Source organism: Musca autumnalis, unplaced genomic scaffold (genome assembly GCF_047663935.1).
Source record: "Musca autumnalis isolate F117 unplaced genomic scaffold, ASM4766393v1 scaffold_3, whole genome shotgun sequence".
Lineage (NCBI taxonomy): Eukaryota > Metazoa > Arthropoda > Insecta > Diptera > Muscidae > Musca > Musca autumnalis.
In genome coordinates this window covers 228,875,878-228,902,022 of record NW_027411866.1, presented here as the reverse complement: position 1 = coordinate 228,902,022, position 26,145 = coordinate 228,875,878, and the positions used below count along the sequence as shown (strand labels likewise).

At 36.8% G+C, this 26,145-nt stretch overlaps 2 protein-coding genes across 3 annotated transcripts; one reads left to right on the top strand and one right to left on the bottom strand.

Annotated features, from left to right (window-relative positions):
* The first annotated feature begins 1,737 nt into the window (after positions 1 to 1,737).
* On the top strand, positions 1,738 to 14,172 carry shtd (anaphase promoting complex subunit 1). Of its 2 annotated transcripts, XM_073977143.1 has the most exons (17): positions 1,738 to 1,834; positions 1,872 to 2,005; positions 2,723 to 3,119; positions 3,240 to 3,398; positions 3,452 to 3,937; positions 3,992 to 4,115; positions 4,187 to 4,348; positions 4,405 to 4,597; positions 4,794 to 5,068; positions 5,129 to 5,723; positions 5,787 to 6,047; positions 6,113 to 6,275; positions 6,498 to 8,109; positions 8,165 to 8,599; positions 8,656 to 8,910; positions 13,213 to 13,540; positions 13,611 to 14,172. In XM_073977143.1, the coding sequence occupies exons 2-17, from the start codon at positions 1,988 to 1,990 to the stop codon at positions 14,031 to 14,033; spliced, it is 5,886 nt and encodes a 1,961-aa protein (XP_073833244.1). In that variant the 5' UTR covers positions 1,738 to 1,834; positions 1,872 to 1,987; the 3' UTR covers positions 14,034 to 14,172. The 2 variants fall into 2 exon arrangements, with proteins under 2 accessions (XP_073833244.1, XP_073833243.1); XM_073977142.1 differs by having other exon boundaries at positions 1,777 to 2,005.
* Positions 14,104 to 24,041, bottom strand: LOC141399080 (ileal sodium/bile acid cotransporter-like). The gene is made up of 4 exons (XM_073977144.1): positions 23,439 to 24,041; positions 18,427 to 18,791; positions 17,875 to 18,357; positions 14,104 to 15,069 (listed from the first exon to the last, which is right to left on the bottom strand). The coding sequence occupies exons 1-4, from the start codon at positions 23,665 to 23,667 to the stop codon at positions 14,740 to 14,742; spliced, it is 1,407 nt and encodes a 468-aa protein (XP_073833245.1). The 5' UTR covers positions 23,668 to 24,041; the 3' UTR covers positions 14,104 to 14,739.
* Positions 24,042 to 26,145: the final 2,104 nt, after the last annotated feature.

The window sequence follows — 26,145 nt, the reverse complement described above, 5'->3', positions numbered from 1 at the left end:
AAAGTATCGTAAACATTTTTTTGTTGCATGCATTTTGTCAGGTCTTTATTACTTTATGTCTTTGTCCAGGGGCTCAATTCTGTTTCTATAAAAATGTGAGAGCAAAACTTATAACTTTGCGTGTGCATTAAAAAAAACAAATTACATGTATTTTAATTTGAAATACATGTATTTTGTTTTTGTATTTTTGATATCTTGAACGCCAAAAATGAAAACATTTATAAAGAAAAAAAAACTGTCAAATGAAATATTTTTCATTTTAAATTTTCATAGAACAAGAATCCAGACCCAGCACGGCCATATAACATGTCCTCCAACAAGCGAATTCAAAGAAAAACAAAGTCAAAATTCATAGCTCTGTTCCAGAACTAAAAAGTTTTTACAATTTTTACCACTTTTACACATTTTGCGTTCCCGTACACAAAATTTATATGAAAATCGTTTACGACTTTTACAACTTTTACGACTTTTACCACTTTATAAAGTACGGGAACAGGCCACATATTTGTTATTTGAATTTGCCGTGAAAAATGTAACAGGTAGAGAAATGTCAAACTTTTAAAAACTAGGTACATGGTAAAATTAATTGTACCATGACTAGGTAGATGCGTCAGCCCAGCTCATGGTACAATTAGAAAGGTAGATGCCTCAGCCCAGCTGATCGAATCTAAAACGTCAAAAAAACTAGGAATTCGCCATGAAAAAATCAAAACAAAAAACCATATGATTCGGTTAGTAAGAGATAGCATGTCTACACTTTACAGACAAACTCAAGCGATAAAAAGAGACAACAAGAGACCATTTGGCGAAAATTTTGACAGTTTATACCCTAGACAGACGGCAGAGTTAATTTGCATTAAAAATGTCCTAATTTGAATTAATTTTTCACCCTGACAGATGATAGTATCTGCATTTATGAAACAGCTGTTTGTGTTTTTTGTTTGTACCCAGCAGAACATTTCATAAAGCTTTAAAAAATTTCGCCGAAATATGCGAAACAAATACACTTTCTACCTTTGATCTTTTCACCACGATGAAGCAAAAATAAATTTAATTTATTCGCGACATTTTTGAGTCTTTTTAATATTATAACAATATTGCAAAACTTTAAAAAACATTTGAAGAAGATATAATTTTCGATAGAATTGGTATGGTGGGTAATGAATTTTTTTGTGAAAATAAAAATTGTAAAAGAGATTTGTTAGAAGGCGTTTAAAACGATTAGCTGCTATTCTACTCGCGAAAGACCACTACTTATTTTGAAGAAACGCGAAAATTGCTGATTTGCTTTCCTTTTTTATTTTCTTAAACATGGAAATTTGACAAAAGACAATTGATTTCCAACAGCATTGCCATATTGAAATTGCTAAATTCAGTTTAAATTTCCTTTGATTTTGTGCATTGAGAATGTGGATAATGCTCGAATTAATTTGAATTAAGGCAGTTAATGCAAATTAACGCTGCCGTCTGTCTAGGGTATTACATTACAAAAAAAGTTGATTTGTTGTAGCAATTCGCCGATGCATCTACCTTGGTAATTGTACCATGCTGAGTGGCAAATTGGTCTGTTCCTTTACTTTTGAAAATGGCAAAACCGGCAAGAGTAGCAAAAGTTGTAAACTGCTCCCATATGAATTATATAGTGTTTGAAGTAAAGGAACGCTTTTCGAGTAAAAAGTGGTAAAACTTGAAGATTCTTGCACGTAAAGGAACAGAGTTAATATAAACACGCTATTGGCAACTCTGTCCGTTTGTTTATGAACATCTGCTATCAATGGAAAGTACTCGTAATATTGAAAAGAAAAAGAAGAGTTTGCAAAAAATTTCGATGCCGGTAAATTTTGTTATTGGGAAAAAGATTCCTCTTACAGCATAACCTCTAGAGATAGAGGAATCTAAGGATAAATCCATTTTGCTAGTGAACAAATTGAATGTTAAACAGACATCTTGAAAAATTCCTGCAAATCTGGATGAAATTGGTGAAGTGATGATCGCCGTATCAGAAGTAAGTAAAAAAGCTTGTTCATTTTAGAAAAGAATTATGGACTTAAGTCTCGTTTAGAGTCACCTCTCGGATCAGACTGAATTTTTTCCCAAAGGTAGTCCTTGGTATGCTGATCACAACGATATATAGTTTTCCCGGGATAAGTCCATACTTCCCGAGATATGGGTCTTGCTATTTCGGAACTGTCTTTCTTAACACTGCTGACTTTCTTCTATGGGCAGTCACAATAGTGGTCTACGCGAACAAAAGTACTCTCCATTAGCTTTAAAACGATACATGTCAAGTCCCATATCTCGGGAAGTATGAACTTCCCCTGGGAAATCTGAATATCGTTGTGATCAGGGTCCCAAGGACTACCTATGGTTCAATTTTAAGGCCTTTCCGGGAGGTGCCCTAAACAATACAACGGTGTTATAGTTAGACATTTCTGAAATGTCAAGACCCATATCTCGGCTAGTATGGACTTCTCCCGGGAAAACTATATATAGTTGTGATCAGCATACCAAGGACTACGTATGGCAAAATTTTAGCCCGATCGGAGTGGTACCCATAAACAAAACAATAATGTTAAAGTTAGAAATTTCCGAAATGTCAAGACCCATATCTCGGGGAGAATAGACTTCCCCCGGTAAAGATATATATAGTTGTGATCAGTGTCCCTAGGTCTACCTAAACGAGACTTATTCCAAATCTTGTTCATCGATATTTTCTTTGCAGTCTCTGGAATATATTCCACGAGGTCGTCAGGCGGTCGATGAACATCCTGGACCCACAGAAATAAAACAGCAACCACACTTGCCCTCCGAAAATCTATTATTATTGCGTTTACAAAATGTCAATATATCGGCCAAGGAAGAGCATAATGAATTTTGGTGTGTTCGCGAAATCTATGAAGATTTTTCTCAAAGCAATGACAATAGCAACAATAAGAAGCAACAGAGCGCTAAGGGTCAAGCTGGCGGTGATAGTAATTTGAACAAAAATAATGAAAAATCGAATAGAGGAGACATGAATTCTGCAGCGACGACCGGCCCTCCTGAATACATGTGCGAATATTTGGTAAATTCTGAAGAGGAATTGTATGTTAGAAAACATACCGCAGTATGGACTAGAGGTAAGATGATAAATATACACAATTTACTTTGATCTGTTATTTCGTAACTAGATCTACTGTAATCATCTTCTTAAGAGGATATTTCGTTCTTATATGTTATTGTTTATTTGTTACTTTTAGGCATTTCGGATGAACGCTGCATTTTGCCTCGTCTCTGCTTCACTTGTGAAACTCCCATAAAGTTTGCCTTCTTTTGCAACAAGTCGTTTATAAGTTCTCCTAAAGAACGCTCCTCTGAGGAAGAAACTGGACAAAAAGTAACATCAATTTGTCTAATAGGTACATTTTCGTAATCCCATTATTGAAATTAATTAATTTATGTTCCATCTTAGATCAAAATTCACTGCGTGTCTATTGCAGCAATGGTGAAGATTTTCTTTCAAATCTTGAATTTCCGGTATCTCATGTCTGGCCTACACGTTTTGGTATACTCTTGGAAAAGGTGGCTTCCAATACCATTATACAAAATCACTCCATATCAATGCCACGGCTGTTCTCATTAAGTCATCCTTTGGATGAAATATGTCCAGTACTCAATAAATCCTCCACCAATGTTATTTCATACCTCATCGAATCCGATTATAAGATAATATTTTCGGATGAAAAATCCGATTTGATACTGCTGTGTGATACAAAACTCGGTAAACATTTTATATCGCGCCTGCGTAAAGCTAGCCCGGAGGAAGTACAATATATTGGAGCACAAAATGAAACCGTTCTGGGTAGTAGTGTTAATCAATTCAGTGTACATAAACCGAATTTAGGTGGAACTGTTAATCAGTGTAGTTTTTCACAGAGTAGTATGAAATTTAGTGGAGGTAAATGAAGTGAAATTTAAAGTAGTTGTTGATTTTTAAAGATTTTTATTGTAGTAACACCCAAGAGCAGCACATCCCACTTGGGCCGCACAAGTTTGGGGACATCCAATTATACAACACACATTAGCAAGTTTTTAAATAGTGCACATTCCATCAGTGGAGCCTTTGGTAATTTAAAGTGAGTCGTAATTTTGTGATATGTGAACGAGTTCAAAAATCTTTTTTTTTTTTACTTTTTATTTCTTCAAGTCGTTCAAATATGGCATCACCCTTAAGTAATTTACAATCAACGATAGGCCAACATTCTATATCGGTGCAAGATATACGCAAGTGCGGCCAATCGCAACCATCGAAACCTATTGTCCCAGAATTGTGTTTGGAACATATATGGACTGAAAATACCTATGGCAAGTAAGTATAATGTTCCTTTAAAATAAACGATTCTTTAAACTTATTTTATATTTTAGCTCTCGCGATTTCTGTGAAATATCCTCGAAGGCGTTCATCCACACCGACTTGGTTGGTCAAACTTATCTCTGTTATCTTTTACCGCGTTCGTGTAAACTGCAAATGGTTAGACTGAATAATTACAATAGTAAAAACTTACACATAGCTACTATGTGCACATCCATTGTGGCCAAGGATGCTGTAGCTTTGGAGGTAGGTTTATATGGAACTATATTGAGGGTTTCTTTACACTGAATACCAAATGAGAAAGCCTACAAAGATACCAACAATTATTGTTGTACTTAGACAATCTTATATTTTAAAATGTACGTTGTTCTCCTACTTTTTTAAAATTAAAATTAGACGTCTTTTTGGTCCTTATGGAATTCATATTTTGTTTTATTTTTAGCGAATGAATATGATTGCTGTTTTAGACCCATCTGGTACCCTCATACTTTACACTGGCACTGTACTGGTATCTAAAGTTCACATACCCAATACGATTTCGAGTAATACTCCTGCTTCTAAAATGCCAACAAGTTTACAAAATAAGTCACCAAATACCTCATTTCCAAGACGTAGTAGTCTGCTACCATCAGCACAAAAGCCGAGTGATTCCACATTTGAAGAAGAACTACATTTGCTGTCACCTGTACATCCTTTGCAGCCACAATTGTTGGGAAGGTAAGCATAAATTTCCACATCTCAAAAAATATACAATCACAATTATCTTTCTATTTACAGATCTAATAACATTTGTTTAGGTCTTAGAGATCCTGCCGGGAATCGTCTTACATTAACCTATACTTCGGGGAAAATGTTACGCGTAACATTGCCGCTAATAAACGAGACGAAACTTGTAAGCCGCTGTATAGCAGCCTTGCGACAAGTTCTAAAACGTGATCAATTTATTCAAATGATAACAAAATGGTATGGTTCACGCAATCCACCGGGATCACGGGATTATTGTATAGAACAAGAATGGGATATTTTCCGTAATGTTCTATTGGATTTGATGGGTTATTCGGCAACAATGCATGATGTTAGCAGTGGTACAGCAACATCCTTTAGTGCCGAAGAACCCAAGAAACGTAAGAAAAATGATGAAATACATTCGGGCACAGATGAGGATTGGCAATTTATGCTGAACGTATTGGAGGGTAATGATACAACCTCTCAACAAAGTAGCAGTGGAGAGAGACAACAATCATGTAACAGCATTGAAACAACGGCAGTTTTGTTCAATACAATACCAGCCATATTTTATAGTTTTCATTTGCTCTATGAAGATTTTAAATTGGATGATTCTATGCATCAGCATTTGATGCCATTGGCCAAGGTAAAGTTGGGAAATAATAGCTCTTTAAAGACGTCTTTAAAACATTGTTTTTTCTTTTTTTAGTTTCTCCATCAATTGGCCTTTGATATGCAATTGCAGTCTTACACTTTCCACTACTCTCTTGATTTTCCTTGCCTAGTGCGTAACGCTGCCAAGGCTTGTATCTTAACTGAACAGCATGGTGCACAAATGTTACACAAAGAATTGTTAACAGTTCCCGCACCAAATGTTTTCCAACAAATTGAATTTATCTTAAAAGATAAAGATAATATGCCTTTCAACTATGTGGACGGTATCAATGATTTGAGCCGAAATGTTTTGCAGGTACAATACAAATTTTTGATATTTGAGCATTTTTCTTATTTTCGATATATTTTTCTATTTTTAAGGTTATTTCATTGATTATGCATGGTCATGGAAAAATCAAAAAATGGATTAAACCTTTGGACTTTCCGGAATCCGTACAATCATATTTTTCCAAACGTCCCAAACGTTTTATATCAATTAACGTTTCACGTTCGGAACAAGTTATACAAATGTTAATCAATATGGGTAAGGAATACTGATGTTTCTATGATACACCTTTAAGCGAACAAGTAATCGGTTCTGGGTAACAATTTATGTCGTAAAGGTCGGGTGTGCCCTGAAATACGGGTAAAGTCGGTTACACATGGTGGTGGTGTTTGGTATACAATGCTTGGCGGGAATAGATATTTCATTAATCTTATTCCACCCCACCTCAATAAAGCTATTTTACCAATTTTGTTTTTTCAGAAATGACGCGGAAAGACATCGAACGTCTACCCGTGGCCATTCACCTCTGTATTGCTGAATGTTTGGAATATTCACGGCTAGAACCTCCCATTGGCTGTTCACCCACAACATATGAACTAATTTTACGTTCTGATTTAGTTGCACATGCTAAGCTACAAAATCAAAATTTCCAATCTCCGAACTCCGGTTATCTACAAAAAGTTAATATAGACACTGAAGATTCGCTATCAGCACGCTGTCCACCATCTAAAAATGGTATATCACAAATGGATGCAGCATTGGATGATGGCATGGATAATATTGATACCAAACTGTTGAGTTTACGTTTTCCGGATGATATGCGTGTTGCTGAGGTCCGCAGATTATTATCCTCGTCCGAACCAGTTATAATAGATATAACACAATCTCCTGGCACCTCTGATCATGAATTCATCGAGGAGCAAGAAAAACAATTGTTTACTTTGTGTACACGGACAATGACATTACCCATGGGTCGTGGTATGTTTACTTTGCGCACCTCCATACCAACACCTACGGAATCAATGCCCATTCCCAAATTGTGTTTAACGGGTAAAGAGCCCATTAAAGGAGCCACCGTGGAAATGCAACAAATTGAATTCCCCGCCAATATGAGTTTGTGGCCAACATTCCACAATGGTGTGGCAGCAGGTTTGAAAATTTCGCCAAATGCCCGAGATGTGGACTCCACTTGGATTGTTTATAACAAGCCCAAGGGTCAAGCAGATATTTCCACTGAACATGCAGGATTCCTAATGGCTTTGGGTTTAAATGGTCATCTTAAAACATTGTCGTTTATGAGCATCTATGAATATTTGGTGAAATGTGATGAAATGACAAGTGTTGGTTTGCTTTTGGGTATATCTGCCACACATCGTGGCACAATGAATAATACCACAACAAAACTACTAAGTGTCCACATTGAAGCTTTACTGCCGGCCACAGCTTTGGAACTGGATATACCACAAAATATACAAGTGGCCTCTTTAATGGGTATTGGTCTCTTGTATCAAGGTACAGCTAAGAGACACATTGCTGAAGTTTTGCTACAAGAAGTTGGCAGACCACCCGGTCCTGAAATGGAAAATAGTGTTGAACGCGAATCATATGCCTTAACAGCTGGTCTGGCTTTAGGTTTGGTTACCTTGGGGCAAGGAGAATCTCCAGCTGGCCTACGAGATCTTCAATTACCAGATACTTTACATTATTATATGGTGGGTGGTAACAAGAGGAATCTGACAGGATCACAAAAGGAAAAGTACAAACTACCCTCGTTTCAAGTTAGAGAAGGAGACCAAGTGAACATTGATGTAACAGCGCCGGGGGCTACACTGGCATTGGGTTTAATGTTTTATAATACGGACAATAAGGCAGTGGCAGAATGGATGAATCCACCAAATACACGTTATCTCTTGGATTTGGTAAGACCAGATCTGCTATTGCTACGCACAATTGCCCATGGCTTGATAATGTGGTCGGAAATACAAGCGGATGAGGAATGGCTGCACAATCAATTTCCCGTCAATTTGCGTTTTGATGTGGAAAAGGGGGCCCAAGTCAATGACAATGAGGATATTGATCATGAAGCCATAACGTAGGTAAATGCAAGCATTTTTCTTTCAAAATTGACAAATTTTTTAATGTTTCAGCCAAGCTTATTGCAACATAATTGCTGGAGCCGCTTTTTGTATTGGCCTTAAATATGCTGGCACAGAAAATCCAGTGGCCTTTAAGACGCTAAGGCGTGCCATAAAACTCTTCCTGGGCTTCCCTGGCAAATATGTTGGAGAATTTGCTGGGCGCACAACAATTGAAAACAGTCTCATGGTTATTCTCTTGGCAATTTCATTGGTCTTTTCCGGTTCGGGAGATTTGGAAATATTACGTATTATACGTTATCTAAGATCTCGAATTGGTTCGGCACATCCTCATGTTAACTATGGTTCCCACATGGCCATACATATGTCATTGGGTTTTCTGTTTTTGGGCGCTGGACGTTTCACGATTTCAAAGACCCCGGAAGCTGTGGCTGCCTTGGTGTGTGCTCTGTTTCCAAAGTTTCCAGCACACAGTAATGATAATAGGTAAAGTATTAAAAATATAAATTAGGCTTTGTTTAGATTTTATGTTTTCTTCGCAGATATCATCTACAAGCCTTCCGCCATTTATATGTCTTAGCCGTGGAGCCACGTTTATTTCTGCCTCGCGATATTGATACTCAAAAATTGTGTCTGTGTAATATATCTGTCTTGGAAGTTGGTGCTAAGGAGCTACGCCGTTTACCCATGGCACCTTGTATGCTGCCCGAATTGAGTTCTCTGCAGAAAGTCGTTGTAGATGATCCGAACTATTGGCCAGTCTCCTTTGAGAAGAATCGTAATTGGGATCAATTAGTGTAAGTAGAAAATGTTTATTTTACATCTGCCGAGTATTGAATAATACACTTAATTGGTCCCACATGGAGAGAGGAGGGGGTATAAAATCCTTGCAAAAAAATGTAATGTTGCAGTCATGATCGCAAGGACTTAAAAATTTGCCCTTAAAGTGCAAACGTGTTGAACTTTTGCGGAAGAGGTATCTGAAGGAGTGCTACTTAGTCTATCTTGGAACCAGAACTAATTTTCGGAGTCAATCCTTTCTATAGTTATCGTGCTAGTCAGCCATTTCGTTGGTCATAACAGTATTTTATGGATTTGCCCACGAAAAACATTTTAAATCCACGTTTATTGCTCCCAAAAATGTTAAAAAATCCACGTTTATTAGCCTCTTCGGTTGCTCCCAGAAATCATAAAAAACACGAATATTAACCTCTTCGGTTGCTCTTAAAAATCTTAAAAAATCCACGTTTATTAAACTCTTCGGTTGCTCCCAAAAATCTCAAAAAAATCTTCGTATATTAACCCCTTTTGTTGCTCCCAAACAGTTTAAAAAATCCACATTTATTTATATCTTTGGTTGCTCTAAAATTTAAAAAAATCCACGTTTATTAACCTCTTTGGTTGCTCCAAAATTTAAAAAAAATCCACGTTTATTAACCTCTTTGGTTGCACCAAAAAATTTTAAAAAATCCACGTTTATTAACCTCTTTGGTTGGCTCCAAAAAATTAAAAAACCACGTTTATTAACCTATTGGGTTGTTCCCAAAAATTTTAAAAAATTCCACGTTTTTTAACTTCTTTCTTTTAAACTTACATCAAGGTACCAGAACCTTCTTCACAAAATTTAAAATGCTTAACTTAAATTCAGTCTAATTTTTATACCCTCAGCCTTTAGGCTAAGGAGGGTATATACACTTTGATACGATGAAAATGTGCCTCATCGAAATAATTAGCCCAATCATGAACATCATCTCACCGTGAGTTTTCTCACTCTCGCCTCCTCCCTTATTATAAACATCATAAGGGAGAACAAAACTCACGTTCGTGAGAAAAGTAGCTATCATAAATGTCAAAAAAGTGAGAATGTGAGGCAATTTTCTCTCACCACAGAAATCAAGGTGAGTTGAACAAAAAAATGTAACTATGGACATTTTTTATAGAAAAAATCGACAAGAAACGAATCTTTTGCAATGATAATCAATTGTATTTATTTGTGTTTTACGTTAAAGGTAACAAATAAAAAACAATTAGAAATTCTTTTGGCAACTATACATGTTCATCCGTGTATCAATGAAGCAAGGAAGACCTCAATCGAGTTTGGCGTAATTTGGAGGTGGAGTTGAAGTTGGCCAAAATTTTTCAGATATGGGAAGCGGTTCAGAATCATATGATGAAAACAGGAATGGAAGAGGATACTATCAGGAGCAACACCTTTCTAAAAATTTTTTTGTAGGTACTTCCAAACTTTGCGGCCACTCAAGATGATAAGTGACATATTTTAAGTGCCTTTGTATTGTTCTTGGTTCGCTAAGGTTCCCAGCAAAATTTTCGATGCCAAAGATTCTATTCAAGCATTCTTTTTACAAGACTGTGACCCCTAAAAGATCCAAATTCATTCAATCACCCAGTGGAATGGTATCTTAACAACCACCTTGGCATGGCATATTCCACGAACAAGCCACAATAGGAAGGATTAAATTCATAAAAAAAGGGGATGTTTATATTATATAGCCTTTTGCAGGGTTAACCTTCTTGAAAATTGAGAAATTGTATTTAAAATCCATGAAATGTTGAATAGGATCCGAATTTCACGAATTGTACTTAGCATTCATATGATTGGTCCTATTGCTGGAGAAGAGATCGGATGTTTCACGTATTGTATTTATTTACAATTCTTGAAATTCCTTCCAAATGCTGAAAATGGGATCTTTCACAACTTCATTTGAACTAATACAAAAGATCCAGTGAGATATTGGCATCGCATGGAACGACTTCCACAAAATTTAGCTTGGTTTTCTTTGTATTCCTCAGCGTTTGTCGTTTCGCACATCATTCAAAATGCAATATTAAATATTTTCATTTCTTTTTGCCATTTAATGACCTTTAAACGGTTTTTGTTCACTTTTTTGCAAATTGCAGAAATTCTTCGGGCGTAAATAAACAATTTTTACATATGTATGTATGTATCTGTAAAAACAAAAACAGCTGTTACAGATGTTGCCACATATCAAACATTTAATATTTTTATCAATTACCAAGTATTTTTAAAGTGGATTGTTGATAAAAATTATTTTTCATTATAGAAATATTAATTTAATTTAAAATAAAGTAATGTTTTATAAAAAAATTACGAATTTAGTTGTTGCAAAATTATTTGTAAATAAAATAACGATATGGCAACGCAAATTATATTTTCAAGGGTTCACAAAATGCGGCACTATTTACAATTTTCAAACTTGTGAACCCCTCTTCACTTTTTTCGCTCCTCCCTTGTCATTTGTGATAGGTCGAGACGTGAGAAGTGAGCTGCAACTCACTCGTGAGAAGCTCCCTACGTGAGTATTCATGATCGCTATGAATGGTTTTAGACCCCAAGTATGTTTGGACGAAATGTGTTTCAGACAATTTGGAGTCGATCTAGCCATGTCCGTCCGTCTGTCTGTCTGTCCTGCTGGCTGGAGCGCACGATAACTCTCGAACCGATTAACCGATTCGGTTCAAATTTTGGCCTTCGTAATATTTTGCCCAAACTTAGTTTAAGTTCGAAGATGGGCTATATCGGTCCACTCCTTCCGGTACCTCCCCCACAAAAGTTCGAAAAAGTTCGGAAAATTTGTGCGCACGATAACTCTTTAAGGGGGTAACCGATTTGGTTCATACTTTGCTCATCGTGAAATATGTACCAGACTTAGATGAGGTTGCAATATGGATTCAATAGGTCTACTCCTTCGGGTACCTCCCACACAACGCTTGAAAGTTTCACAAAACCCCTATGACTCCGTGTGGGGTGGTTGGAGCGCAAGATAACTCTCCAACGGATCTGCTGATTGGGTCAAAATTTTGGCCTTAGTAATATTTTGTCCTAACATAGTTTAAGTTCGAAGATAAGCCATATCGGTCCACTCCTTCAGGTACCTCCCCCACAAAATTTCAAAAATGTTCGGAAAAATTATTCGTGCGGTAATTTTTGAAGGGAGTGGCCGAATTGGTCCATACTTAACACATCTTAATATATCTACGAGATATAGATCAGGTCCAAATATGGACTATATTTGTCCACTTCATCCAGTACCTCCCAAACAAAATTTCGGATAAGTTCACTTTAAGACCTGCTATCGAATCACTTTTATTTTTGTTGAAGCAACTTGCATTCGCTGCCTCAATTATGATGGTAAAAGTTTTTTCAGGGGCAAAACCACACTTCTTAAGCAGACAGCCCATAATGGTCAATGTCGATCCATTCTTTTAAGTAATTCCCCCGCAAAACTTCTGCTCTTTAATCTAATCAACATATTTGTCGGTTCATGCGTTCAAAATTTTTAAAACTCTCTAAATACATACGTTTTATGGGAAAAAATTGTTTCAATATACACAGGCTGAGGGTATATCTCTGTCGGCCAAGCCGACTGATACTTTTTTTACTTGTTTAATGTATCGTTATGCAATTTGTCCCAAAGGTAGTTCTTCCGGTCACAATTAAATTAATTATAATTATTTACATGTAGAAATGAGTACTTCGGGATCTTTTACTTGTTTATTTTAATAACATCGAAGGACAATCAATCCGGGGAGTTGTTGGCTGCTCCTAAGAGACGAGACACAGACGTTAACAAAGTTTATTGCTCCAAATTAGCTTTATCTAGGAATTCAGTTATCACAATTAATTTCTCCAGACCAAAAGTGTTAATGAATTCTTTCAGCGAATTACTACTGCGTGGCAATTCAAATGAGTTTCTTATGTGAAGGTACTTGCGACACGTAAAAATAATGTGATTTGCATCTTCATCTATGTTGCATAAGTCGCACAATGCTGAAGGCTCAACTTCGATCCTCGCCAGCGTGCTGTCTTGATTCTGTTAATTTCTTTACATTTAATGGGATTGATGGAAAACTTCTATTGACGTGTGGGAAAATCTTGAAAAAAATGTGAGCTACTGCTTTGTGGCTTCTCAGTGTACTTGTTATTCCATTCCATCTACAGTCAAAGTCAAAGGGACGTCCACTACCGATCCAATATCTTTTGCTCTTTCCACAGCTTGATCTGCAGCTTCATTCAAAAAGATCGATATATGCTTGTATGTCTCTTCTTTCCTTTACAGAAAAGCCTTGGAAAATTCAGCCTGTATTGAGATTAAAAAACGTTCTGGGTGTCTGTCACATTTGGAAGATCCGGATCGTTTGAAAAGTCTATTTTCGCAAACATTGACCACCGAACAATATATTTGTTGGGAAATTGATCCAAAAACTTTGGAACGTTTTTCCAATGAACCCTATGTTATTGGATTCACCGATCGTTTCTTACACTTGGATGAGCCTCAATCGACAAATGAAGAATTGGCTTTGAAGCAACATTTAACCATGTTGTTCTATAATGCTGTGGTAAAGGATAAAATGCATGTTCTACCCATATATTTGGCTATTTATAATGTGAGTATATTCAAATTTTTAGAATGTCTTTAACGGCTAACATATTTTGTATTCTCCTAATATTTTGCAGCACGTTTTAAAACTGAACAATAAGGAGCCCACATTCTATGATATTTGGCAACTGAAATTGTTAAATTGTTATTTAGATCAGTATTCCCATCCCCACATATTATTCCCCAAAGAACTTATATCATCATTTATTGAACAATTTCAAACATTTATTGAAACCTGTCGCCAGAAATTGGCAACGCCTTTAAGACATTTTATAACAGCCAGAGATTTTGAATCTCATATTGTGGCAAATCTATCTCCGCAAGATTTAGCCAAGTTGGTAGCAGTTGTTATATTCTATCAGTTAACACCAAATCTCTTAAATAGCCTCGTACAACAGCCCACAAATTATGTGGGTTATATGAAAGAATTGAGAAAATTGAATCTAGAAGGAAATACCACACAATGTCTATTGAAGATATTGCAAGCCACTAGTGCCTGAAGCAGAGAGGGAGAGAGAGAGAGAGGCATACTTAAGAAAAAATAAACAAACAAGATATCACTCAAATGAAATACAATAATAAAAAAATAATATTTATTAAAACAATAAAGGTATGTATGAATTTAAATACAGCTTAAAATTTTTTGAAGGAAGACTTATTAAAGTGTTGTAACTAAAAAAAAAAACAAAAAACAGCAGGAAAATACCTCACATATGAAATACAATAATTAAAAAAATGGTATGAATTTAAATACATTTTAAAATTTTTTGGTATTATATACAATTTTGGAAGGAGAAATAGAAGGAAGACATATTAGAGTGGTGTATCTAAAAAAAAACAAAAAGCAGCAGGCAAAAAACCTCAAAAATGAAATAAAATAATTAAATTATGATATGAATTTAAATACAGTTTAAAAATTTTTGGTATTATATACAACTTTGGAAGGAGAAATATAAGGAAGACTTATTAGAGTGGTGTATCTAAAAAAACAAAAAAAAAAAAAAACAGCAGGCAAAATACCTCGCATATAAAATACAATAATAAAAAAATTATGATATGAATTTAAATACAGTTTAAATTTTGTGATGCATTATATACAATTTTGGAAGAACCAATAGTAGTAGTAGTACATTTATTATAGTGATGTATTGCACAAATTCTATTTAGCACTGCATAACTTCCCGGGATTTTTGTTGGTTCACATTTCTATGATTGATGATGATTTGTATCATCTGAAATATCATTTGATGGTAAAATTTCACCATCCTTGATCGTGTGTCCAGTAAATTTGTTATACAAATATAAGGCCAGCAGGGGAAATGGTGTCATTATTGCAACGGCCACGGGGACAACAGTTGTTAAATCAGCTTGAGGTTGTGGCAAACTACGTAAAAGAAATATAGCTATACCAGTATTTTGTATACCCGTTTCAATGGCAATGGTCAAGGCATCCGAAGGATTTTGTTTTAAAGTCTTGGCCAGAAACCAGGCAAATATATATCCCAACCAGGGTAATAATAGACCGGCTAAAATAATCTGCATGTTAAAAGAAAAAGAAATGTTTTTTTATTAAGAAAAAAAAAAATATGGAAAAAATATTCCGTTATATTCCACATAACTTCGTATAATATGATTGCTGGTAAAGATTATTATTAAACTCTTTGGTCTTTAAAAATCCACGCTTATTAACCTCTTTGCTTGCTCCCAAAATCTTTAAAATCCACGTTTATTAACCTCTTTGGTTTCTTCCAAAAATCTTTAAAAATCCACGTTTATTAACCTCTTTGGTTTTTCCCAAAAATCTTTAAAAATCCACGTTTATTAACCTCTTTGCTTGCTCCCAAAAATCTTTAAAAAATCTACGTTTATTAACCTCTTTGGTTGCTCCAAAAATCTTTAAAAATCCACAATTATTAACATCTTTGCTTGCTCCCAAAAATCTTTAAAAATCCACGTTTATTATCCTCTTTGGTTGCTCCCAAAAATCTCTAAAAATCCACGTTTATTAACCTCTTTGGTTGCTCCCAAAAATATCTTTAAAAATCCACGTTTATTAACCTCTTTGCTTGCTCCCAAAAATCTTTAAAAATCCACGTTTATTAACCTCTTTGCTTGCTTCCAAAAATCTTTAAAAATCCACGTTTATTAACCTCTTGGCTTGCTACCAAAAATCTTAAAAATCCACGTTTATTAACCTCTTTGGTTTTTCCCAAAAATCTTTAAAAATCCACGTTTATTATCCTCTTTGGTTGCTCCCAAAAATCTTTAAAAATCCACGTTTATTATCCTCTTTGGTTGCTCCCAAAAAAATCTGTAAAAATCCACGTTTATTAACCTCTTTGCTTGCTCCCAAAAATCTTTAAAAATCCACGTTTATTAACCTCTTTGGTTGCTCCTAAAAATCCACGTTTATTAACCTCTTTGCTTGCTCCCAAAAATCGTTAAAAATCCACGTATATTAACATCTTTGCTTGCTCCCAAAAATCTTTAAAAATCCACGTTTATTAACCTCTTTGCTTGCTCCCAAAAATCTTTAAAAATCCAAGTTTATAAAAGTTTTTGGTTGCTCCCAAAAATCTTTAAAAATCCACGTTTATTAACCTCTTTGCTTGCTCCCAAAAATCTTTAAAAATCCACGTTTATTAACCTCTTTGCTTGCTCTCAAAAATCTGTAAAAATCCACGTTTATTAAACTCTTTGCTTGCTCCTAAAAATCTTTAAAAATCCACGTTTTTTTAACTCTTTGCTTGCTCCCAAAAGTCTTTAAGAAAATCACGTTTATAATTCTCCTACGTTGCTCCCAAAAATCTTTAAAAACTAGTAAAAAATAGTGTCAGTCGGCTTTGCCGACAGAGGTATACCCTCAGCCAGTGTGAATTGAAACTTTCATCCATGGACAGATAGAATGTATTTAGAGTCTCTTCAGAATTTCGTGGCACTTTTTCAACATTTGAACTTGCCGACAAAAATGTGGATTAGGAATTAACACAAATGTTGAACTTTTGTGGGGGAGGTACACTTAGGAAGGACCGATATGGGCCATTTTAGAAGTTAAACTAAATTTCGATAAATTATTAGGAGATCAAAAGTTTGGACCAAATTGGTTGCCCCATTCAAGTGATATCGTCCTAGCATTTTAGTGACATTTTTTTTAAATATTGGGGAGAAGTACCGAAAGTTGTGGATCGGTATTGCCCCATGAAACTAAGTTTGGATCTAATATGACGAAGACCAAATGTTGGACCAAATCGGTTGAACAGTTCGAGAGTTATGATGCTCTCCGACAGCCACATATGGTGACATAGGGTTTTTTTACACCTTTCGGAATTTTTCCCAAGAAATATGGACTTGCCCCTGAAAAATCTTTTACCATCGTAATGGAGGTAGCGAATGCAAATCGCTTCAACAAAAATCAAAGTGATTCGAGAGCAGGTCTTAAAGTAAACTTATCCGAAATTTTGTGTGGGAGGTACCCGAAGGTGTGGACAAATATAGTCCGTATTCGAACCTGATCTATATCTGGTAGATATATTAGGATGTGTAAAGTATGGATTACATCGGTCACTCCCTTCAAGACTTATCGTGAGCACAATTTTTCCGAACATTTTTGAACTTTTTTGGGGAGGTACCTGAAGGAGTTGGCCGATATGGCTTATCTTCGAATTTAAACTATGTTTGGACAAAATATTACGAAGGCCAAATTTTGGACCGAATCGACAGATCCGTTCGAGAGTTATCTTGCGCTCCAACCACTACACACGGTGTCATGGGGGCTTTTCGCACCTTTCAGGCTATTTTCTCAGGAAGTATGGACTTGCCGCTGATGAAACTTGTACCGTCGTATGGGAGGCAGTGAATACATGTTGTTCCAACAAAATTCAAAGCGAATCCATGGCTAAATCAACTCCAAATTGTCTGAAACACATTTCGTCCAAACATACTTGGGGTCTAAAACCATTATATTGATGAGGCACATTTTGCCCGTATGAAAGTGTATATACCCTCGTTAGCATAAATGCTGAGGGTATAACAATTCAAGTTCAATAAACTCCTTGATTGCTCCCAAAACTCTTTAAAAAATCCACGTTCATTAAAATCCTTGGTTGCTTCCAAAAATCTTTAAAAAATCCACTTTTATTAACTGTTTTGATTACTCCCAAAAATCTTAGAAATGTCTAGGTTTATTAACGACTATGATTTCTCCCAAATATCTTAAAAAATCCCCTTTTATTAACCTCATTGGTTGCCCCTAAAAATCCACGTTTGGTTGCTTCCAATAATTGTATCACATTTTTCTCGAAATTATGTGGAATACTTATAATTGCTAGTAACAACACTTACCTGCCACGAAAACAGCTTAAACATATACAAATTCGTAACGATTGCGAAAATAATTATAAACAATATCAAACAAGTTGATATTGGTTTCAAAAAACGCACCAAAATTCTTGTCAAACGTTGTGAGCATTTCTGTATGCCTAAGCCAATGGCTAGTGGTACCACTAAAGCTATTGCATATGTGGCTATATTTCGATAACGTATGGCCATATTACCGCGAGCAAATATTAAATGGCCCAAGGTAAAGATCCACAATGGCATCATACCAAATGCAGCAATATTGGAAACGGTTGTCATTAGAACGGATAAATTAATGTTACCACCGAGGATAACAGACCAAATATTGGATGCCCCGCCACTAGGAGAAACACCGGTAAAGAATAGACCCAATTGCATTTCAACACTTTCCGGAAAGACAAAATAACCCACGGCATAACTTATCAGAGGCATTAGGATAAATTGTGAAACAAAACCAATTGAGGGACCCTGAAAGCAAAAAAAAAAATGAAATGAATCAACATTTAAATATGCTGCTCTTTTGTTGGTACTACTTACCACAGGTTTTACAATTAAACCTCTTAATACAGTCACATCTAAGGCAGCTCCGAAATTAATGTACAACAATGACACCAACAAGGCCACCGATCCCGTGAAAATGTGATCAATTACCCTTTGTTTCCGTATTATAATCAATGGGAAAGCTTCTTTACTTATTTCTGTGACATTCTCCTTTTCATTGATCATATGTACACGGATTTGTGTGAATCCCAAAAAGATGGCACGTATTGTAATATTGCCTTGCCATTTTTGGGTGACAGGATCAATCTGTGATCCTTGCACAATATCGTCGACTTGTGCCAAATCCGGGTTTGTACTATGAAAACGAAAAACAACATCATTTAAATTTGCCGTCTTAACATCTGAAATTAAAAGCACAATTTTTATTTTTCCTTAGAATTTGTTTTTTTTTATTTAATTGTATTAAATGTGTTTTTCTTGGTCCTTAACTGCGGATTATAAGATCACTTAAATAATTATTTAATCCTCTAATATACATATGTATAAATCGTGTTTTATTAAACATTATCAGTCAGTCACTCTTGGGCTTTAAAATTTGTATTTCAAATAACTCTCTAAAATATACTTTTGCTTTCGATCTATTATTAACTGTATATAGTTATTAAAAAAAGTTATTGCCCAAAAATATTTAATAATAAGTGCATGATTATTTTATACGCTTGAGTAAGATTATCAATACATAACACTGTGATACAAAAGTTCTGATGCATGCGAAAAGCGGGGTTTCATGGATCTTCAAGTTTACTTTTTCCTTGAAAGGACAGAATATTGTCTTTCGAACAAGCCATAGATTTTCAAAATCGGTTAACAAATGGCTAAGTCATAGTGGTTTAAGCGTGACGAAAACGCATTAAAAACAGGAAAATACCTTTCTTCGGCTGTGTAATTATATTTTTTATAAGGCCCTTATAAAAGATTAGTACCGTAGTGCGTATGATTTTAACTGGAATGTTACTACTTAATAATTACGTACAAGGTACTAATCTCTTATAAGGGAAAGTCTCCCTAAAACCTCTGTAAATGTATACTCAACGATGTAATATTCGATAACGGAATGAGGTCTGATAAATAGATGGCAAATATTCAGCATTTTCAACATGCGAACAGACGTGGCAGCAAACATCGGCTAGTAAAACAGCCGCATCGTAGAAAGGTTTACACACATTTGGATGTTGCGAAGAACATACGAAAAGAAACGACGGTATTGGACGACGGTAAATGGTTGGAAAACCTTAATCTAATTCCGTGGTACCGCGAAATTTAAGTAGGAGTACCGCAAGACGGATTACTTACTACCTTTTAACATCTACCTTGCAAATCTTCCAACTTCACCACTATATATTTCGCTGGCATCATACGCTGGTGATTGCACAATAATTTCGCACCGAATTGCCTCGGAACCATACAACACCTTTGTTCCGGCCAGCGGCTGTCACCTCAGTCTACACAGTATCACATACACATCCATACACACTCAAAATTCGGTGAGATGCAATAGATGCCGAGAGTGGGTGCATCGCATATTCCGGAATGCCGGCTCCGGATTCTTTTGGTCCGTGCCAGGAAGGAGGAAATCCCAGGACCAATTTATATGTGCTCAGTTTGTCACATCCGCATCCACCACACTCAAAGATATAATAGATGTCGAGAGTGGGTGCATCGCAGAGGCTGTTCTGGACTTGTCCATGCGAGGGACTACGGCTGCATGCATTGTTCCAATCGTTGAAAATGCATCCATTTTGCAATAAAATTGCAATAGACTCCGAGGAAAGATCGAGGAAATATTGCATTTCAGAGAATTCACTAATCACCGCTTAGAGATCTATCCAAACCATCTGATGTTCGGGTAGCATAAAGTACCTTCTGGTCGAATACATGAAGTGAGACCAAACTTCTCAGCAGATACTGCGGGATTAGCAAATGAGCGGTGTTGTTGTTGTAGCGGCATGAAACCTACGCAGTCGCATAAGTTTGAAGCCGGGTTGGCAGCCGCTAGCCGAAACACTATGGTTTCAGGTTAATCCGGTACGAAAGAACCCACTGCCGTTGGATTGCAAATGAGCGTGATGAGCTCATGACCCCAGAGTCAAGGAGCTGACACTGAAGGTTAACAGGTTGGTCGGTGAACATTAGCGGAACAAGTGGTTAAATCACACGAAGAGTTGCAACATATGAGCCGAAATATAAGTCACTCTCGAACCCTGGAAATAATGAAGATAGGACCTCAGTCACGTTTGGCGAAGTTACGCTGACTGATCCAAAGAGGTGCTCAAGTTATTTCAATCGACAGTTTGTCGAGCACCCCGGAAGTGACAGGGCGAAGAGAAGAGTATTAGGTCGTATTCGATCTCTTCCCGCTGAGGAGGAACCACCACAATTTACAATGGCTGATGTTGCTAAATTATCCAAAGCGTTGGGTATTGATGGAATCTCCGTGATAATGCTGAAACAGCTGTATGTGCCGGGATTCGAGTATCTCACTAAAGTTCTAAACCTGTCGCTAGCAACCCACATCAGAGGGCAGAGTGGTCCCGCTACTGAAGCCAGGCAGGGTCAATCGTACAGACCGATTTAGCTTTTGCTACCCGCAGCAAAGACCATTAAGGCTTTATTTCTTCCCAGCGTAAGAAATAGCGATCCTGTAGAGTGAAACTGGGAGATCCCCAAAGAGATGTGATATCCTACATTCCACCCCCTCCAGACGGAATTCAGATCGTTAAGTACGCAGATGCGGATCGTTGCGATCTTGGCGTCAGGTACCTTCCCTAATATTATTTGTGGAAATCTGAACTTAATCGATTTTACCACCTTTTTATACCCTCAGCATTTATGCTAACGAGGTTATATACACTTTCATACGGACAAAATGTGCCTCGTCGAAATAATGGTTTTAGACCCCCAAGTATGTTTGGACGAAATGTGTTTCAGACAATTTGGAGTCGATTTAGCAATGTCCGTCCGTCTGTCAGTCCCTCTGGCTAGCTAGAGCGCACGATAACTCTCGAACGGATCAACCGATTTGGTCCGAAATTTGGCTTTCGCAATAGTTTGTCCAAACTTAGTTTAAGTTCGAAGATCGTTTATATCGGTCCCCTCCTTCCGGTACCTACCCCACAAAAGTTCGAAAATGTTCGGAAAATTTGTGCGCACGATAACTCTTGAAGGGAGAAACCGATTTGATCCATACATGGCACGTCGTGAAATTTCTACCAAACTTAGATAAGATTCCAATATGGACCCAATCGGTCCGCGCCTTCGTGTACCTCCCACCCAAAATTTCGGAAAAGTTCAGTTTAGGACCTGCTCTTGAATCGTTTTGATTTTTATTGTAACAACTTGTATTCACGACCCTCCATACACGGTACAAGTTTCATCAGGGGCAAATCCATACTTCCTGAGAAAAAAGCCTGAAAAGTGCAAAAAGCCCCCATGACACCGTGTGTTGTGGTCGGAGCGCAAGATAATTCTCGAACGGATCTGCCGATTCGATCTAAAATTTGGTCTTCATAATATTTTGTCCAAACTTAGCTTAGGTTCGAAGATAAGCCATATCGGTTCACTCCTTCAGGTACCTCCCCCACAAAAGTTCAAAAATGTTCAGAAAAATTGTGTGCACGATAACTCTTGAAGGAAAGGACCGATTTGGTCCATACTTTACGCATGCTAATATATCTACCAGATATAGATCAGGTTTGATTATGGACTATATTTGTCCATTCCTTCAGGTACCTCCCACACAAAAGTTCGCATAAGTTCACTTTAAGACCTGCTCTTGACTAACTTTGATTTCTGTTGAAGCAACATGCAATCGCTTCCTCAATTACGACCGTAAAAGTTTTTCAGTAGCAAGTCCATACGTCTTGGGAAAACAGCCCGAAAGTTGTAAAAAACCCCTATGGCACCATATGTAGTAGGTGGAGAGCATAATAACTCTCGAACTGATAAACCGATATGGTACAAAATTTGGCCTTCGTCATATTTTGTCCAAACTTAGTTTAACTTCTAAAATGGCACATATCGGTCCTCACCTTAGGATACCTCCCCCCTCCAAAAGTTCAACATTTTGTGTTTAAGTGCAGTTTAGGGTCTGTTCGGAGTTCCTTTTATAAATTTATACCGATGATGTTCTTTATGGTCGTGTTTACAGTCATATTATGTTTTCCGTGGACAAATCCATGCTTTCTGGCATACTGGTCCAACAGGTGTACGATAACCAACTGAAATGACTAGTGGACGCGATATCTATCGAAAAGTTATGACTCTCAAAATAAGATACACTTCCGTAATGCACTATGTCGGTCCATTCCCTCCTCCACAAAACTTTTGAACTTTAATCCTAATCCACCACAAAATTCTGAAAAGACCCTAAATACATTCGATCTGTCAGTAGATGAAAGTTCCAATTCACAAAGGTTGAGCGTACACCTCTGTCGGCAAAGCCGACTGATACTTCTTACTTTTTCCATCAAAGGAATATTAAAATATCCGTCACTAAGTCCACGGCTACTCTGTTCACCACATGAACTGCGGAAATTAGCACAGAGTTAACAACAGGTGCCTCCTCAGGACATCAAGTGACCATCCGCATGAGGATACTTTGGTTGGGTGCGTTTCAACAAAAGTGACCAATATTAAGGAAGAGCGTCTGAAATTGGTTGCAATTGTGTTACAAAATGTGGTCAAATACACAGGATATATACCAATTTCCAATTTGTGGCATTTTATTTCCATGTCAAATGTCTCCGCTTCTGTTTTGCTCATCCCGTGAATTACCAATTATCGGGATTCTACTGCACTATTTACTTTGCAGTGTAATAAACTAATTTAAACTTAACACATTATTTATTTTTAACTGACGCATTATCAACAAACATACATACATATGTCATTTAAGTTTACAATTCCCTTAGCCACCGGAGATAATTCTTTAGTCATTGTTTGTCTCTGTATTTTTCTTCTCTTACGGATGAATTAAACGAAAATCTTACTTGTTATCTCAACCTGAATTTCGACACTCGAATCCATGTGTGCCGTCATATTGGAGGGATTGAAATTAACATGCCATTGTGGTTCTACTACGGTGTTGAATGCAGCTTTAGCATTTGAATTATTTGCACCGTTTTCCGTTTCTCCCACTCTTCCATTTACTGAATGTACCGGCAATGCTATTACGACAACCAGCAATACGCAAAATGCATCTTTGAGAGAAGAGTGCATTGCTGTTAATTTTTTAGGTGTGTAATTTTATTTTATTATTTTCCAAAGTGTTGTTGTTTTTGTTAATATTTGTACTCAATTTTTCGTTGTTACTGCATATGTAATAGTTAACATTATTTTGTTTGACTTCTTGGTATTTTTAATTTTTATTTTTAATTGTTTTTGTATTTATTTTTAATTTGTTTTTTCTCATGTATATAAAACAATTGAATATTACATTTATAAAAATAATTATATATAAAATAAAACGAAAAAACACTAAATAATTTAATTAACGTAGAAAAAACAACCGAACGTTTTTGTAATTGGAGCTACACTGTCGTCTCTTGTCAATTGATTCCATTCGTTTTGATGGCTGAGTAACATGAGAGCACAGTACATCCAATGGAGAAAGTTAATAACAAATATACAGAAAAGTATTTAATTGATCTCTCTCTCTCTACCTTTCATTCAGTGTCTCTGTTAGAGATCTTCAATGTTATGTGGTTGTCAAACATTATGGGTTAATTCGGTTTTACACATGTCATATTTGGAAAGGGTCTATCGAAGCACCATTTTTTAGAAAGGGTCTATCGAAGCACCCTTTTTAGAAAGGGTCTATCGAAGCACCCCTTGCACTGGTACTTTTTATACCCTCAGCATTTATGCTAACGAGGGTATATACACTTTCATACGGGCAAAATGTGCCTCATCGAAATGGTTTTAGACCCCAAGTATGTTTGGACTAAATCCGTTTATATTTGGAGTTGATTTAGCAATGTCCGTCCGTCTGCCTGTCTGGCTGAATGGAGCGCACGATAACTCTCGAATGGATCAACCGATTCGGTCCAAAATTTGGCTTTCGTAATATTTTGCCCAAACTTAGTTTAAGCTCGAAGATGAACTACATTGGTCAACTCCTTCCGGTACCTCCCCCACAAAAGTTCGAAAATGTTCGGAAGGAAGTAACCGATTTGATCCATACTTGGCACATCGTGAAATCGGTCGGTTCAATCATTCTATTTCTCACGGTATGTCGGGCAGTTGCATCAAATCCGGCGCTATGCCTCTCCGGTCATTTTCTATTATTAAATATCATAGTTCATGATGTGCATTAAAAACTCCTAGATCAGCTTAGGTTCCTAGGATTGGCGGCATATAAGCATTCAACAGTTCACACATAACCGCTATCACATATACTCCACATGGTGCGCCTTAACTGAATTTAAAAAATGAAAGGTGCTTACACCTGGGAAGGTTTTGCGGTTTCTGAAACTACAATGTTCATAGATAAGAAAAATAAAAAAACAAAAAATCGCCGGAGGGATTTTCAAATAAATCGCGGTCAAAGTTCACATTTTTAGGACTTTTTAGGTTTTCACGATTTTGCTTAGAAACCGCAGGCCCTATCGAAATAGGATTAAAGAAAATATTGTAGCAGTGAAATTTCTCTACAATTTCTCTACAAACTTAGTTTAAGTTCGAAGATAGGCCATATCGGTCCACTCCTTCAGGTACCTCCCCCACAAAAGTTCGAAAATGTTCAGAAAATTTGTGCGCACTATAACACTTGAAGGGAGTAATCCTTCCATACTTGGCACATCGTGAAATTTCTACCAGACTTAGATGAGATTCCAATATGGACTCAATCGGTCCTCTCTTTCGGGTACCTCTCACACAAAATTTCGGATAAGTTCAGATTAGGAACTGATCTCGAATCGCTTTGGTTTTTGTTGGAACAACTTGTATTCACTGCCCCCCATACGACGGTACGAGTTTCTTTAGGGGCAAGTCCATACTTCCTGAGAAAATAGCCTGAAAGGTGCAAAAAGCCCCCATGACACCGTATGTAGTGGTTGGAGCGCAAGATAACTCTCGAATGGATGAACCGATTCGGTTCAAATTTTGGCTTTCGTAATATTTTGCCCAAACTTAGTTTAAGTTCGAAGATGAGCTATATCGGTCCACTCCTTCCGGTACCTCCCCCACAAAAGTTCGAAAATGTTCGGAAAATTTGTGCGCACGATAACTTTTGACGGAAGTAACCAATTTGATCCATACTTGGCACATCGTGAAATTTCTAACAGACTTAAATAAAGTTCCAATATGGCTTTAATCGGTCCATTCCTTCGGATACCTCAACACACAAAATTTCGGATAAGTTCAGATTAGGACCTGCTCTTGAATCGTTTTGATTTTTGTTGTAACAACTTGTATTCACTGCCCCCCATACGACGGTACAAGTTTCATCAAGGGCAAGTCCATACTTCCTGAGAAAATAGCCTGAAAGGTGCAAAAAGCCCCCATGACACCGTGTATAGTGGTTGGAGCGCAAGATAACTCTCGAACGGATCTGCCGTTTCGGTCCAAAATTTGGACTTCGTAATATTTTGTCGAAACATATTTTAAATTCGAAGATAAGCCATATCGGTCCACTCCTACAGGTACCTCCCCCACAAAAGTTCAAAAATGTTCGGACAAATTGAGCGCACGATAACT